Genomic DNA, 18,341 nt, shown 5'->3' with positions numbered 1-18,341 from the left:
GGCCATTTTACTTCAAGATTGAGGAACAGGAAACAATAAGAATGACTTCAGCCAATATCAAATGAAACTTGAATCAAGTCATGAAGAACAATGAGCACTAAGAGCTTCGCAGATCAAAGGAGGAAGACAATAATGCTCTGATACCATAACAGAACTTTCAGAGAAAACAAATTGGGAAAATTCTGGAAGATATTTTCATTGAATAAGAAATGAATTATTTACATGTATATAAGCGTCACAGGTTTATTTCGTTGTAGCTTCTAGAATAAGAAGTTTTTCATCTCTAACTAACTTGTCAGCTAGGATTTCTAGTCTAATTAACTGGATATAATAAATACTAACATGATCCGCACCGTATCATTTAACTTGGTTCTCTATTTGCTAAAACGAATAAGCTTGTCTAACGTGCGCCATGACGATCCAGTCCCTTCCTCCATTGCTTTGTTGGCCATGTCTGAAAATTCTTTGACCTTTTCTCTTACCTCTGTCCCATTCTCTCCTTCCATCAACTCCTTTACCAGGTAGACGACAGGTTTGATAATCATTATTCAATCAATACGTTTCGACACCAGTCGGTGAATATGTTTAAAGCAAAGCAAGTAGTAGTACAGAGAAGTTGATGGTGAATAACACAATACAACGCAACGCATGATCTGAAAAGCTTCCCTTCCGTCAAGCCACTGCTACCTTATCGATGACTTTTTCTGGCTAAACTCCACCATCCGAAGCTGCTAAATGGCTGACCTTGGCGTCTCCGTCGGGTATTGCTTCATGCTCTTCGTCTTCTGTGTTTTCCACTACTGTTCAGCCGTCTATGAATCTGCTTCTGTATTGTGGGAATGGTAAATTTGAGATAGATGTCTGTTGTTTTGAATACTAAAGATTTGGTTTAAATGGAGAAAGATGTTATATTTTCGATGGAAATATGTGCCTGCCAAGTGTTTGTAAAAATGACAGAGTGAAGCCTGCCAAGTGTTTGTAAAAATGATAGAGTGAATAAGGAGCTACATTATGAACGTGAACATGTTGCAAGTTGTCTTTCTTGCTTCTAATTATCTGCAGTTTTGATTCTGAAGTTGTTTTGTCTCTCTTCCTAGAGAGTTGTTCCGTCTCTCTTCCTGGAGAGTATTTTGGTTTAGATTTTGTCGTTTTCTAATGGAGGATAAAGACCAAATTTCGGGGGAGGTGACTAACTTATTAGTCAATGGTGCGGAATAGGATAGTCTTATTTTTGACAAAGACAAAGAACTCTTTACATCAATTCAAGTTCAAAAAATGGGGCTATTGGTGGGTTTCGTGAGTCCGACCCGCCATCAGACATGAGTACCATAAGCTGGAACTGTCGTGGACTGGGTAATCCACGTGCAGTACGTACTTTACAGGATATCATTAGTGATAAGAAGACAAATTTTATTTTTCTTATTGAGACCCTTTGTGCTTCTAATAAAATTGCGGAAATACAATCTTTATTAGATTATGATGGCTTTGTTAATATTGATTGTGTTGGCCATAGTGGTGGTTTGGCATTACTTTGGAAGGGTGTTTCGTCAGTAAATCTTATTAGTTCCAGGCCTAGAAATATAGATGTTGAAGTGGATTTGCCTCATTTTGGTGTTTGGCGGCTCACAGGTTTCTATGGTGACCCAAATAGAACCAGAAGAAATAATTCTTGGCAGTTACTTCGGGTTTTAGCTTCTCACAGCGACTTGCCATGGTTGTTTTTAGGAGACTTTAATGATATTCTTGCTTCGTCTGAAAAGAGAGGGTGTAGAGCTCAGCCTAATCATCTTATTCGGGGATTCCAAACTGCTATCTCGGATGCACATTTGATTGATTTTCCTATGTCTGGTTATGCCTTCACTTGGGAACATGGTCGCTCTAGCGGCAATTTAATTGAGGCAAAACTTGATCATGTTCTGGCCACTGATTCTTGGCGACGAAATTTCTCTCAAGCTCGTGCTATGGTTCTTAATAAGTCTTCATCTGACCATCATCCGATTTACCTTGAAATACGCCACTTTGTGCCTAGGGATCAGGCTAGACGATTCCGGTTCGAGAATAGCTGGAGGAGGGAGGCTGGTTGTAAGGATCTGGTTACAAGTTGTTGGTTAGAGACAGCGGGTATGGCCTTGGCTGAACGGATTTCTCGCTGCAAAGCACTTCTCGAGGTTTGGGGGGAAGAACTTCGCCACTATCAAAAGGGTGAATTTGCGACTTGCATGGCTGTGATGGCAGCTACACGAGGTTCTCGTACCGCAAGGGATAATGTCCGATTTCTGGAAGCGAAAAATACGTATCAGGAATTATTGTTACAAAAGGAAATTTTTTGGAAACAGCGAGCCAAAAAGTTCTGGCTACGTGAATGGGATGCTAATACCCGTTTCTTCCATAGACGAGCTTCAGCCCGACAGGAACAGAATCGAATTCTTCTTTGCGAGATGAATCTAGAAATTGGTGTCACTTGAACTCCGGGTTAGGGGATCTAATGGTAGTTATTTTACTAATGTGTTTGCTTTCCAAAACTGCACCTCTACATTGGTTTCCGATCTTACCCAGCCTGTTATCACTAAGGAGCAAAATGAGTTCTTGTTAGCTCCTTACTCAGTTGAGGATGTTCGGGCAGCAGTGTTCGACATGAAGGCCGACAAAGCCCCGGGACTTGATGGGTTCAATCCTGGTTTCTACCAAGGCTATTGGGACATTATAGGTAACGATATTGCTCAGAACTGTATTGAGATAATTCACAGCGGGTGTATTCCTGATCATCTGAATGTGACTGGTTTGGTTTTGATTCCAAAGAAATCCTCCCCTGAATCTATGACTGATTTGAGACTGATTTCCCTTTGCAATGTTCTGTTAAAAATCATTACTAAGCTGCTTGCAAATCATCTTCGCTCTATTCTTCCTCTTCTGATTTCGGAAAGCTAGAGTGCCTTTATTGCGGGTAGGAGTATTCAGGATAACTATATTGTTGCTTTTGAAGCTTCACATGCATTTCATAGGAAGACTAGGGGTTCTGATTTTTCTGCAGCTGTCAAAATGGCCGTCAGCAAAGCATACGACAGAATGGAGTGGTCCTTTCTTCGTCAGATACTAACTAAGTTGGGTTTTCATGCTCTATGGATTAATCTTATCATGTCTAGTCTCACTTCGGTCAAGTACTGGATTTTGCAGAATAACAGAGAGTTTGGGCCCATTATCCCCACTCGGGGTTTACGTCAGGAAGACCCTCTATCCCCATACTTGTTCATCATCTGTGCTGAAGGTTTATCAAACATGATTCGGCTGTCTATTCAGAATGGTACTCTGAGTGGTTTTCGGGTTTGTCGGGGTGGACCATTAATTTCTCATCTATTTTTTGCTGATGACAGTTTGGTGTTTTTGAAGGCTTCGGTTCAGGAATCACGATCTCTCAAGCATATTTTGGCTATGTATGAGGCAGAATCAGGGCAGTAGATAAATTTCAATAAGTCTTCCATTACTTTCACCGCTAATACACCTCAGCAAGTCAGAAATCAAATATGTTCCTTACTTCAAGTTACGGAAAAGGATACATTAGGTACTTACTTGGGTTTACCGTCACATATGGGTCGGAATAGGAAGGAGGTTTTCAATTACATTAAGGACCGAATGTGGAAGCGTTTAAACTCGTGGGAGCTCAAGTCTCTCTCCCGTGCAGGACGAGAAATCCTTTTAAAAATGGTTCTTCATGCTTTACCTAATTATCTTATGAGTCTTTTCTTGTTACCCAAGACTTTATGTACGGAATTGGAACGTATCATGAATCGATTTTGGTGGGGAAGTGGGCAGAATTATTCTCAGGGCATTCATTGGCTAGCTTGGAACAGAATGGCTATCCCGAAGGTGTTCGGAGGGCTAGGATTTCAAAAAATTCATGAATTTAATATAGCTCTTCTAGGTAAACAGGGCTGGAAACTCATGGTAAGCCCGGATTCATTGGCTGCACGTGTTTTGAAAGCAAAGTATTTTCCGCATTGTAGCTTCCTGGAAGCTGATCTCGGCTCCAATCCGAGCTATGTTTGGCGCAGCATTTGGGGATCTAAGAGTTTGATTGAAAAGGGATTATATTTGCGGGTTGGTAGTGGTTCTAACATATCTATTTGGGATTCTCCTTGGCTGTGTGACGACGAGTGTTCTTTTATCTCTACTCCTAAACCACACGATAGTAATGCTTTCCTGGTTTCGGATCTTATTGTGCAACGAAGATGGGATGTCGAGCGGATTCATCGATTATTCAATGAAAGAGATGTTGCTTGTATCCTCTTTATTCATTTAAGTAATCACATGGGAGATGACCGGGTTTGCTGGAAATTTGACACAAAAGGTACATACACAGTCAAGAGTGCTTACAGGTTACTTCTGCATAATCCTCTTGCGTCCCAATTTATGCCTCCTAACAGTTGGACTCAATTGTGGAAGATGAAGATTCCACCCAAAGTTACTAATTTCATTTGGCGTGCAGTATGTGATGTTCTCCCTTGTAGGAGGAATTTATGTTCTCGAAAGGTGGACCTTCAAGATATTTGCCCTCTATGTCTTGGACATTCTGAAACTAATCTTCATGTTTATATCAATTGCCCTTTTTCAAGACAAGTTTGGACTCTTTCCCATATTGGGTTTCGGTGGTCTTCGGCTTTGTCTTTTGGGGAGTGGTTTCAGCAAGCCTCAACATCCTTGACATTGGAGAATTTGAGTTATGTTTCTATGGTGTGTTGGGCATTATGGGTCACCAGAAATGATACGGTCTGGCGTCAAAAAAGCAGGAATCCAAGGGCGGTTATTTTACTAGCTACGGGAGTTTGGCATGCATGGAAGGAAGCTAAGCTTCATGGTTTGGGTGCTCCCTCTCCAGTATTCTCTAATCATACATGGAGTCCACCTCCGTTCAACTGGTTAAAGGTGAACACGGATGCTTCAACTGGAGTGGCTTCTGGTTATGTGGGTATTGGCACAATAGTTAGGAATTTAGCCTCTGAGTTTATTGTTGGCAAAGCATGGAGATTTCCGGGCTATTTCAATGCTAAAGTGGCTGAGGCCATAGCCGTGAGAGAAGCTTTAAGCTGGATCAAGGATCACGGATGGAATTATATTTTGTTGGAAACCAATTCTCAGTGAGTTGCAAATGCCATCAACAATGATAATACGAATGACTCGTCTGCTTTTGGTTTGATAATTTAGGACTGTAAATCTCTTTTGTCTGAGATATCAGTCGCAAAATGTAATTTTGTTTATAGGTCTGCGAATGTGGCTGCACATACGTTAGCAATTGGAACACATTCCGAAGCAGGCTTGGGGGATTGGAATTCTGTACCACCTCCTGCTCTACTTGATTTCTTGATTTCATAATAAAGTTTCTCATTTTAACTTCAAAAAAAAAAAAAAATTTGCTAAAACTCTATGTTTTGCGTTTAAACTCTGCGTTTTGCTATCTGTGAATAATAAGTCCTTGCAAAATTTAGAGTGTCAAAATATTTTACACAAAAAGTACAGAAATGAATTAATGTATTTCAGTTGGTGTTTAATATATGTTTGCTAATCAAATGTGGTCTGATTGATTTTCTCACTTGTATGAAAAGTCATAAGAATTTTCACCAATTTAATTAGTAATCGTGATTCATACACCTTATTTAAAGTGCTCCATGCTTCTACCAAACAAGAAATTGAAGTGGTAACAAAGCTTATTTTAAATGATCATCTTTTATAAATCCAACAATTTTCTATGTGATATAAATAAAAATTCATTTAAAACTCTATAATTTTAATTCTATAGGGTTAGTTGTATTTAAATTAAAAATTATATCAAAATTAATAAAACTTACAAATAAACTCTGCATTCAATAATAAAGGTAATTAATTTAAAATATAAATTACCTAAAAATAATAATATTAGGATTCTCTATCAACTAGCAAGGTTAACGAGTTAAAAATGCTCCACATGGACCAGCTAGAAAGACAGGGCACCACCGGTCCACCTACAAAGACTAGCTGACGTGGATTTTATTGGTTGTGGTTGGTAGCCCTAAAGCTTTGACTCAAAGCAAAACAAAACTCGCTCTCTCTCCTCACCAACCATTGACTTCACTTTCTACAAGAATTTTTATTTATTTAAACAAAATACCATTTCTCCAATCATTGCTTTATTTTAATTTTCCTGTTGGAATTAATTTTTAGATTTTAGTTGTTGATAGCAAAAAAAGATAAAAATGTGAAAATTCTGAAAATTTCTTTTATTTATTTATATATTTTTTTGAAATCATAATTCTTAAACATTCTTGTAAGTTGCAAGCTATCAGCGAATAGATCATAAGCATTGCCATTGAAAAGGACAGTTACCTAAATAATAATGGTTTCTTACCTAAATAATAATTTCCTTTTAGTTTCTTTTTTCAGTTTGACGATAAACAGTTTCCTTAAATATTTATTAAGATGGAAAACTTTTTCACCGTAGATGTAGTTTTTGGGTATTCATTATTTATTTATTGCTTGCTCTATTGAATTATATATATCGTGCGTGCTTCTATCTATTTGAGTGTTATTGTGGAAATATTGATGTGATTTATTGAATTTTGACTTTAAAACCGGATTCGTAGTCAGATAATTTAAAATTTACTACTTAAAAAGTATTTTTGAGTTTGAAGTGAGTACGAGCAATTAAACCAATTTGGAAAAAGAGCATAGACAGTAAAATTTTAAATTGGTCTGAGTCTGAGTAATTCAAAATTCTTGCTCCACTTTTATCTATACTTAAAATATATCAACAAATACTAAACTCTCCTTCTATAACTAGGTATGTTATATGTGATTAAATAAAACTACATTTAAAAATTGTCACGTTGGAAGAGTCTTTCCTGTACAGTGGTATTCAAAGTGGACATATTCGAGGCGAGTGAAATTTCAGAGTAAAAAAAAAAACTAGCTTTGAAGATTCCAAGCGTTAAAATTATTTCTTTGTTTGAGGTCCAATAGGTCTGTTGCCAAAAGGCACGTGAAAAACAGAAGGCAGATCCGCAAAGGTAGGAGAAACGGATGATATTTAATTATTTATAGGCTCAATCAGATATATTACAAGGATCACTTTTAAAAAATGTTATGGTAAATAAAAAAAATTGATTTTTGTTTTATTTTAATTTATTCTCAGGCCAAATACACTGAAATTATTTGATTAGCTTTGCAGCAAGGGATAATTTTATTCTAAATTCAATAAGTTAGTGAAAAAGCTAATCTGACCGTAAATAATTAATTATATTAAAATTAATTTAAAATATTTTTGAAAAAAAAATAATTAATTTAAAAACATTGATATATTGCAAAAACAAATTAAAATTGATATATCAATGTTTTTCTATTATTATTTTAGAGATTTGTCACCGCGAGTCTTAAATTCTAACACGTGATTTTGATAAAAATAATGTTTTTCAAAAAAATTATTTACAAATCTAAAATTCAATGAAAATTATTTATCAATTTAATATTTATCATGATATAGAAAAAGAATGTTGCACTAAACCCACCAAATCAATTAAGGGTTTCGGTGCAAAATAAAAGTAGTAAAAAATAATTATATGAATAAAAATTATTGTTTATTATTTGCAAAATAAAAGCAGTAAAAAATAATTATATGAATAAAAATAATAGACTCGGCAAAAAAAATTTATTATGTTATTTACAAAATTCTAATGATCAATTTTAAATGTAATTAGTTTTTATACAAATCTTTTTGAGAAAAAAAATTATTATACAACTTAAATATTTAAAATATGTATTATCAAATTAGTGTAATTAAACAATAAAATAATAAACTTAAATGGGTTAGTTCAAAGAGCTCTTTTAGGGTTAATTACTTATAGTTTTAAGTCATGAGTTCAATTCTCCGCGATGCAAACTTCACTCAAGTCAGCCCCCTTATTTCCGAAGGCGAGTAAAGATTAGTTAAATTTATGGACCGTTAAACGAACACAGACCTAGATACCATGTGTAACTATCAAGAAACAAGGAAATAATAATTTTTTTTCTAAAAAATATTGAGCATAACTTCATAGCAATTTAAATAATTCCATAATTTTTTTTTTACATACTATTACTATTTGGATTATATAATAATAGTGTAAGTTATCAAAAATGAAATTTGATAATGTTTTATGAATGAAATAATATTAATATATGTATAAAATAAAATATCCATCAATATTTACATAACATTAAGATAAAATAGGTGAAAAGTAATTTGCCCTTAAGCCAATATTTTTTTTTGGGGCCTCAGTGCTACAAAATATCTTAATGCATGCCCTATAAAATAAAACTAAAATTAACCACCTAACACATGTATATATTTTATAAATATTTTTTAATCAAAAGGTGAACAGAAAATGAAAAAAGAGAGATTAGATGCAAAGCATTGCCCCTCACCCACTCTCTTCCGGCATGCGCTGCCCAAATTGTCCCTTTCTAAATGCCACATAACAGCTCTCTGCTACTCTACCCACTCATGCACCCATCTCCAACTGCGAATTGCTGGCCCCACCACTATATATATATATATATATATATTATATAAAATATCTAATTACTAATTTACTTAATTGATAAACAAATTAATTTCTCACCTTATTTTGCATAATTTGCTTTGTAAGACTATATTGCAACTGACAAAATTAAATATGTAATTTATCAATCTCTTGAAATTTGATTGGGATTTTCCCATAATTTCTTTAAGAGATAAAATTCAATTTATCCCTTAAATTTGGACGTGATATAAAATTTATTTGTAAAAAAATTAGTTTTTTTTTAGGCAAAAATTTGCACCTTTTTATTTATTTAGTGTCAGCTTAGAGCGGGAATTATATAAAAAATTGATTTTTGAGTAAATATATATCACACCAATAAATTGAGCATTATTTTTTTCTTTAAAGTAGGTGACGCCTTAGATATTTTAATTTAATAAAACTTATTATAATAGAAGAAATAGTTATATAATACAGTGTAATATACTATTTTTAAAAAAAATTTAATTGGTATTTGATATTCTTTTTTTTTTAAATGTTCTTTAATGCTAATGCTTATTTGGCATGTCAAACTGACATATTAGAAAAATAAATACACATTATCTAGTACATTTTCTATTTCTAGATTGTATATTCGACAATGTGAGTATTTATTGCTCTATAGTAATTTGATTGCCTATTAAATTATAGACCTAAAAAAGAAAATAAGAAATATGATGCAAGATGATTTGAAAGTAGTGCATTGGAAAGATTTTTAAAATTCAACGTTTATAAATAGATATTCAGCTATATCACTATTTACACCTTCTATTTCATATTACACATCAGCCACAATCCATATTAGCATCCGCTGTCCTCTTAGAAAAAAAAAATTGAGCAACAAATTTTAAAGTTGTAAGATTCAAGTATAGCATGTGTCAACATGCATAGCTTTTTGTACATTAATGATAACTTACTTTAAATAGAGAATTGGAAATCCATTTTTCAATATTTTTCTATTTAGCTTCTAAAAAAATACTATAAGATGTTTTCATTGTTTTCTCTGGTAAAAACTAAGTTAACTGATCATTACAGAACAGAAACCTTTTCGTTGACTGTTAATGAATTTATCATTTTCTTTTCTTGTGCCTTTTTAGAGAAATAATGAATGTTGGTCTTTTAACCTTTTCCTGTTCTTTTAAGACAAAAATTCAAAATATATGCATGAAAAAGTTATTATTACATCCCTTTATTGTGTCAAAATTAAACATTCTCTTAAAAAATGTTACTCAATAAAACTTTAAATTACATGTTTTATTCTTTGTAGACTTAGTTTTTGTTTACTACCTCATGATAGCAAAACTATTTTTTATTTATTGGGAGGCTCGACGGGTCGAAAAAATATTACAATCTATATATCAAAATTGACCCTCTCATTTATTCATCAAATTAGTAAAAATTTTTATAGAGGGGAAATCTTAAATATGAAACCTCCTGCACCCACATAAGTAGAAAAATCAATTAACTTGCGTCTAATTGACATGAAAGGAAGATTGTTGTTAGAGAAGCAAATTGAAAATGAAAAATTAAATAAAAATTAACTATTTGACTTTATTGTTCAATGATTTTTTAATGTAATTGTTCAAAATTAATTTACACAAATATCATATAGAAATATTTTGGGAGAAAGTGAAAATAAAGAATGGAAGAATATTGACGTCATAAATCAGAAAATGACATCACAGTTATCTCACCTACCGTGCAAGGACAAATAGACAATTGAGTCCATAAACCTATAACATTGTTATTTTCTTACTTACATTTACATTTATTAAATGCAATCATTGAAAATTCCCATTTGTATTCCTGCGTTAGCGGGCTCCACTGTGGGCCCCATATAACAACATTATTCTAGGACCTTACCAACCCCCGACCTGTTGGCTGGCGGTCCAACCACCCTGCTATTCCGGTTCAAACCGGACTTCCATTCCCAATATATACCTTTCTTCTTTCGCATCTTCATAGCAGATCTTGCCTAATCCATTACCATTTTCATCGCCAAGTTCAGAAAGAAAACCAAAAACAGAGAACAAAAAGCCCCAGCCATGGCTGCCAATAACGACCAGCAAAATCAAGCAGGGAGGCACCAAGAAGTTGGCCACAAGAGCCTTTTGCAGAGCGATGCTCTTTACCAGGTTTATATCTTCGAATCCCTCGTTATGAACATATGGTTTTCTTTCTCTTTGGGTATTAACTTTTCCTATTACCTATTGTTCTTCTTTCAGTACATACTCGAAACTAGTGTTTATCCAAGAGAGCCTGAACCCATGAAGGAGCTTAGAGAGCTAACTGCCAAACACCCATGGTTTGCTTCTTGATATTTAATTGTTTGGTATTTCAAATGAATCTGTAATTGAAATGAATGGGTAGGTTCACTTCAAATGAACAGTAATACTAACAAATGGATTTGAACGAACACAGGAACATCATGACTACTTCTGCTGATGAAGGGCAATTCTTAAACATGCTTTTGAAGCTTATTAATGCTAAGAACACCATGGAAATTGGTGTCTACACTGGTTATTCTCTTTTGGCTACTGCTCTTGCTCTTCCTGATGATGGAAAGGTAACTACAGAATCACATCTCAGAAACCCAGATGCAAATCCTATTAGTAATTAACAAAATAAAAAATTTAATAAAATATTTTCTGATTTGATGCAGATCTTGGCCATGGACGTAAACAGAGAGAACTATGAATTGGGTCTTCCTATTATCCAAAAAGCTGGTGTTGCTCACAAGATTGATTTCAGAGAAGGCCCTGCTTTGCCTGTTCTTGATGAAATGGTTGCAGATGTAAGAATTAATCTAAGTCATTTTCTTGTACAACCTAAATTATGCTTTAGTTTCTCAAAAAAATTTCTATAAATTGAGATTAATTTCTATAGCCAAACACGACCTTGGAAATGCTACTTTTACATCAACAAATTGAAGTAATTCTGTGTGGTGAACTGCAGGAGAAGAACCATGGGACATTTGACTTCATCTTTGTGGACGCTGATAAGGATAATTATCTGAACTACCACAAGAGGTTGATTGATTTGGTGAAGGTTGGAGGTGTGATCGGGTACGATAACACCCTATGGAATGGATCTGTAGTTGCACCAGCCGATGCGCCTCTAAGGAAGTATGTTAAGTACTACAGAGACTTTGTTTGGGAACTCAACAAGGCTCTTCCTGCGGACCCCAGAATCGAGATTTGCATGCTTCCGGTTGGTGATGGAATCACTCTCTGCCGTCGGATTCAGTGATCAGATAAATTATCGATGTGTTTGATATTGACCGTTGATCTGTGACGCATAAAACAAGCCCTATGTATCCATTTTTACTTTTTTTTTTATTCCAACTTCAACATGTATTTGAGAAATTTTATTTCTCTTCAAAAAAAAAAAAAAAAAAAAAATTTCATTTCGAAGCAAATGAAAATTTTATTTATGACTCGAATTTCCTTTCATGTATTGTGTATATACTTGAAACAACCGGAATTTTATTTTCAAAAATTTTTCATGTAAAATTTTAATTAGTAATTCTAAACCAATAACATTGTAGGATATTATATTATTTAAAATTAAATAAATTTAATATCCTATAAATTTATTTAGCAAAATTAAATGCAAATATATTTTTGTAGTTGACCAAACCTGCAACTAAATGAAAACTAGTAGAGAACCAAATGAAAAATCGACAAACCATGTAAAACCCATGAAAGAAATGAAAATCACAGAAAAACCATGATTTGGACTGAACCCAACCCGAATCAAACCAAACCAAAAAAAAAAAAATCAAAACCTAAACAATTCTAGAAACCTCCCCATATCCCCTTCAGCGCCGACCTCCACCCCCCTCCCCTTTTCCCTTTTGCCTTTTCGGTCACCTGAAGCCAGTGCCATTCCCATCGCCTCCCGCTGCCGTTCCCGTGCCGCTCTCCTTCGCCCTCACCTCTGTTGACTCAGGCTAGCGTAGCTAGCGCGGCTGTCGCAGGAAGCTGCGATCGCAGCACCCTCAGCCCCTCCTCCCGCATTTTCAGACCGATCAACGGCAAGGAACGCCATTCGTGCCACCTGAACCTCGCTTCTAGTCCCTACGGTTACAACCATCCGACCCATTCCTTGCTCTTGGCCTACTTCTCGCCCGACAGAAAGAGAGAGGGAGACAGAGAGGTTGCGATGATCAACTCCGGCCACCTCGAACAATTCCGATGACTGACACCAACGAGGTCGGCTGACTATCCCTTTCTAATGCCTTTACAAGTCATTTGTTTGCTTAATTTGCAAATAATCGGAAATTTTAGGAAAATTTGAACTTATGTTTTAATTGGTTTATAAGTTGGGATTTTGATAGATAATGACATAATTGGTAGAAAATGACCATAAAATCGCGTTCTAGTTGGGATTTGCAATAGGATTTGGCGTTGATTGATGAATTCTAGAACCACCACCCCTCCCGCCACCGTAGACGGCGGCGAAAGCGGTGGCTCCGGTGACCGGAGTTTCCCAGAGGCAGAACATTGTATTTTTCGTGTAGAGTATGAATATATAATTAGTTTTACTATCTGATATCAATTGATACTCGAACTGTGGATTGACGGAAATTTGGAAATTAGACTTCAGGCTGAAAAATAGCTGAAAGTCGATAAAACAAGAACTATACAATCTTAGCAAGAATTGATTAGCTAGTTAGCAAAGTAATTACATTTTGATAACATTCAAAATAAGTTATTTATATGAATTTGTTAATAATAGGATATTCTAGTTTTCTCATTAATAATCTAGTTTATATTGGGAAGTGAGGTAATTGGCATATAGTGTAAGGGTTTTGTTTAGGAAACCTTGATTCCCTTGGGTTGGCAGCACCCATTTTAATTGACTCTTTGAATTATAGCTTATGGTATTAACATATGAGTATATGATTGTTGTAATCAAGTGCTTAAGTGGGCAATGTGTTAAGCAACTTTTCTCTCTTTAAGCTTGGTTTAATAAATGGATCAATTATTATAATAATTCTGTGAGACCATATTATAAATATGATGTATTGTAAGCCGGGCTAATTTGTAAATGTTTAAGATGTTACAACGTGGGGCTGAATTATAATATGAATATGAGGTTTATTTTCGCATGGCAATATGGGCTTAATACTTAGAATTTACATTGATATAATTGAATTTGTTTTTAATTAGGCCTACTACGAGTCTCGGGCCCTTAAACTTACCTGGGCCTTAGTGCCGGTTGGGGCCATGGTTACGGGTCGTGACACCTTCCATCCCATAATAATAGTTCTTACGTTTATTTTTCATTCGTTCCAAAATACAAATAACTAATGTAAATATCCATGCTATGCATGGTTTTAATATATAATTTTTTATTAATTTTAAATTTTCTCAATTATAATATTATTAATTTTATTATTGTAATATATTGTGTAATTTTATTTGAATTTATTACTCCATTCAACTAATTTTTTTCGAAAATGCAAATAAATTCAACTAATCTAAACTATATCACAAAATTTTCAACTTTGAAACTATTTAGTGAATTGCAATTTAAAAATTTTAAATAAAGTAAAATGTATTATAAAACTCTCATTGTGAAAAACATATTCTAGCTATAGTTATTTAAAAACTATATTTAAAATAATGTTATATATATTATATCGTTCATCACATTTACCAAGCGATTCATTGTGCAAAATGTTTATATAAATTAATTTTAAACGACTTGAATTGAAATCAAAACATTTATTCCTTTGTTTAATCAAATTTTTATTATTGATAATTTCAAATGATGATAAATTAAAAGATGGAATCCTATGTGGTTTTATGGTTATATATTTATGCTATGCATAGATAATTTAATAAATATTAATTTTTAATATTTAATCTAAATTTTTATTAAATATTGATTTTTAATATTTAATTTAATTTTTATATCTCAATTTTTATTAAATTGATTTGTAGATAAATAACTCTAGATTACGCAATGTTTAAATTTAATTTAATAAATGTAGTTAAAAACTTTATAAATTGTAATTATGATAATAAATCATTTTTGAAAAATATATAATAATAATAATAATAATGTTACAAAATAAAATATTCTATTTAATTTTATGTATTTATATAGTCAAATAAAAATTAATGATTTTGAAATTACTATTTTTTGCTAATTATTTATTTAATTTTATTAAGTTAAATGATTATTATTTCTTACTATATTATTGATTATTATGTCTTAACATTTATGCTTTACATTTATTTACAAATTAAAGCATTTTGGAATCCTATGTGTCATAATTTCACTTTTCTAGTCCTATATAGCACTACAACTTTTCTCATTCCACATGGAAATATGCAGTAATTTCACTTGGCACTTTACAGGGAAAAGATGTCTTATATATATATATATATATATATATATATTGATTTCCTTTGGAAGACTTTAATATATTTGTTAGTTTTCTATTATACCCTTATTTAATTGGCATTGTCATCAAGCAAGCAATATTCAACGTGATAAATAATATTATAACAAAACTAAGGGTAATTTGACCAAATTATTATTTATAGTTACTTACGAAAGTATTTATTATATCTAATGTAAATAAGGATAACATTGAAAAAATATTATTTATCACTCCTTAAAATACTCAAAATGACTTATATTTTGGGACAAAGGGAGTATTTTAGAATGCTACTACCTTTGTTTCTAAATACTTGTCACATTTGGAATTTCACGCCCTTAAAAAAATATTAAATTTGTCTAAGTTACAATAAATTATTGAGTAAATTGATTATATCCCCTTTAATTTAATATATCCAAATGCTTATTTTGAGGAATTGAAACATTAATTGTTGGTCATATACAAATGGTAAATATCGGAAAAAATTATTACTCGTTGAAACCATTTTGGAACATAATACTTTTTCAACATAATACTTTTTCAAATGTGATAAATATTTAGGGACGGAGGTAGTACTCTCTCTGTCCCAAAATACATGTCATTTTTGGATGATTATTTTGTCCCAAAATATAAGTTGTTTTGTGTATTTTAAGAAGTAATAAACGATATTTTTTCAATATTAACCTTGTTTACATTAGATACAATAATGCTTTTACAAGTAATTACTGATTTTGAGAGAAAAGATAATTAGGTCAAATTATCCTTGAGTTTGTTATAATTCAAGAAAATTAATTGTTTTCTTAATTCTTGTGCAAAAATCTTAAACAGCTTATATTTTGGAATAGAGTTATTAGTAAACTAGCAATAATATTTGTCTTGAATTTCAAAATCACAATTTAATATTTTTAGGGTTTCTAATTATAATAAAAAAGTCATCTAATACTATTAAATAAAGGTGTCATAGAGAAAATATACAACCATAAAAACTACAATTTCTTAATGTGTAAAAATACGCGTAGGCCTATTATTATGGGACAAACGTGTATTTTTCTTATTAAGGTAATATATTAAAGAAAAAGAAAAAAAAGCAATTATTGTTCATGCCATAATTATTGAATAATTAATACTTCCTTCATGCCATATATATAGATTTACTTTTCTTTTTTCATTTGTCGTAAAATATAGTTTTATTTTCTTTTTTAAAATACCATTTATTATTTAATTTTTAATAAACTACCGTTTAGTGTAATTTATATACATTACCATCATTAATAGAGAAGTATTTTAAAAAAATCTGAAAAAAATAACTTAATTATATCAAAAAAATTGTTTTAATACATGTAAAAGTCAATCTACGCCTACATACATGCCATCCATGGAGTAATTGAAAGTGACAAGTAAAAGAACAATAACTTGGTTGACAATCGAAGGGTATTATGTTTTGCTTTAAATTGTTGAATACATAAATTCACCTTTAAAGTTTGTTATTTTAATTTTATGGCAGTTTCAATTTTTATTTTGATTTATCAAACACTTTAATTTATAAAATTACACATGTTAAAGGCCTAATGATAAAAAAAAAACTGAATTTTGGCCTTTTTAACAATCTTGACTAATTCTTTTAATTGCTACAATTGATACCGCGAATTAATATTTTCTTAAAAATTGTGGCTTTCATCCATCAACCGTTACTACTATGTTGATGTGGCCGTTAGTGGGACTCTCGCTATGATATAAGACTCTCTGACTGTAAATTTGCAAAGTATAATTGTTAAAATAATTGGCTAAAATTCTTAAAAATGCCAAAGTTCAGGGTTTTCTTTATTCATTAGGCCAAAGTTTATTAGTTTACTAATTTTAGTCAAGATTATCACATGCACATCAAAGTATAGCTTAGTAGTAAGTGCATATACAACTTGACAATATATTCAGATTTTTTTTTTATCAAAATTAATTTCTAATATTTATATAATTTATTTATCAATAAATAATCTTGTAACTTATGATATTCAAATTTAATTTAATAAATATAGTTAAATATTTCATAAATTTTAATTATAATATTTTTTACTTTAAATGATATATTATAATAATTAATAACAACCAATGATTATGCTAAAAAGTTATTTCATTTTAATAAGAATTAATTGAAAATAATAATTATATGACACAAAATAAAGAAAGGAAAAAATTTGAAAAAGGAGATTATAACTTGAAAATTCGAAGGTGCTAAACTTTACGATTAAAATATAATAAATTTCAATAATGAAAATTGATAAAAATTTACATTCATATATAAATTTCTCAAGAAAGATTAGTGTAAAGGTATTTGATGTTATCCTTCTAAAGAAAAGGAATTTAATTAAGGTGATAATGTTATTGAAGATGTTCCTACAAATAATACTATCATTTTTAGAATTAAACGGATTTACGAGTGATTATTTATACAATATTTGGTTTTCCCTCTCTTACTATGTTGATTATTTTATTAAATTTTTATATCTTCTTTAATATTTAATTATTATAACATGAGTGTTGAAAATTTCAAATGACTAAAAAAATATCACGTTTTTTTTCTTGAAATTGACTAAAAAAATCATGAACTTTGGCCTTTTTAATAATTTTAGCAAATTCTTTTAACAATTATACCTTGTAAATTTACAGTCAGTAAGTGAATATCATATCGAGGGTTCCACTGACGGCCACATCAGTATAATAGTAACGATTAATGGATGGAGGCCACAATTGTTAAGAAAAAATTACTTCGCGGTATCAATTGTAGCAATTACAAGAATTAGCCAAAATTGTTAAAAGGGCCAAAGTTCAGGTTTTTTTTTAGTCGTTAGGTCCCCTATTAAACACTTCAATTTTCAAATTTATTTTATTTAGCATCTCAACTTGTAAAATTAGATTAATTATACACTCATTAAAAGTTGAAATTTATAAAAATTATTATTTTAAAAGTCATGCTAATTATATATCAAGTTGATATTTTATAGATAAAATCAAAAAGCCCAAACATTATTGATATTAGTATTGAAATGTGTGTAATATTACCCAACATTTACAATTCAAATGCATAATAGATCATCCATAGAGTTTAAGGTGCCATAAAATTAAAGTTATAAAATTGAAGGGTGAATTTATATAACGGTGTCTTTAAATTTGGGTCAGCAGAAGAAGTTGTTGTATGCGTTTGTTATGTGCATTGAAATAATGCTATAAAAAATATATAATATTGATCGGTCAATGTCTTTTTTTACAATTTGTTATAATTTCATGTGTGTCCAATTGGTGTCACTCTACCTACCGTACCAAAAATACTAATATTTAATGAGGATAGATTCGTAGGCTTAACTCAAGTTGGAAATTAGGTCGCCAACTTG

General features: G+C 31.7%; 2 protein-coding genes across 2 annotated transcripts; both read left to right on the top strand.

The window, feature by feature from the left end:
* The first annotated feature begins 1,319 nt into the window (after positions 1–1,319).
* Positions 1,320–3,456, top strand: LOC149495507 (uncharacterized). Its single transcript, XM_089723181.1, has 3 exons — positions 1,320–2,456; positions 2,557–2,855; positions 2,949–3,456. The coding sequence occupies exons 1-3, from the start codon at positions 1,320–1,322 to the stop codon at positions 3,454–3,456; spliced, it is 1,944 nt and encodes a 647-aa protein (XP_089579307.1).
* Positions 3,457–10,606: 7,150 nt separating this feature from the next.
* Positions 10,607–11,810, top strand: LOC105646284 (caffeoyl-CoA O-methyltransferase). Its single transcript, NM_001306037.1, is given in 5 exon segments — positions 10,607–10,696; positions 10,787–10,866; positions 10,983–11,127; positions 11,224–11,355; positions 11,517–11,810. Coding segments are annotated over 5 exon segments (741 nt in total).
* Positions 11,811–18,341: the final 6,531 nt, after the last annotated feature.

Source organism: Jatropha curcas, chromosome 6 (assembly GCF_041381405.1).
Source record: "Jatropha curcas cultivar XTBG-Jc1 chromosome 6, XTBG_Jcur_1.0, whole genome shotgun sequence".
Lineage (NCBI taxonomy): Eukaryota > Viridiplantae > Streptophyta > Magnoliopsida > Malpighiales > Euphorbiaceae > Jatropha > Jatropha curcas.
This window is presented reverse-complemented; position numbering and strand designations above follow the sequence as displayed.

What these genes read in the sequence shown, in the direction of transcription:
- LOC149495507 (XM_089723181.1), top strand. Translation starts at nt 1,320, where the DNA reads ATGAGTACCATAAGCTGGAACTGTCGTGGACTGGGTAATCCACGTGCA. An exon ending in AGATGAATCTAGAAATTGGT is followed by an intron (nt 2,457 to 2,556) that starts GTCACTTGAACT and finishes GATCTTACCCAG; the next exon opens with CCTGTTATCACTAAGGAGCA. An exon ending in ATTTCCCTTTGCAATGTTCT is followed by an intron (nt 2,856 to 2,948) that starts GTTAAAAATCAT and finishes TATTGCGGGTAG; the next exon opens with GAGTATTCAGGATAACTATA.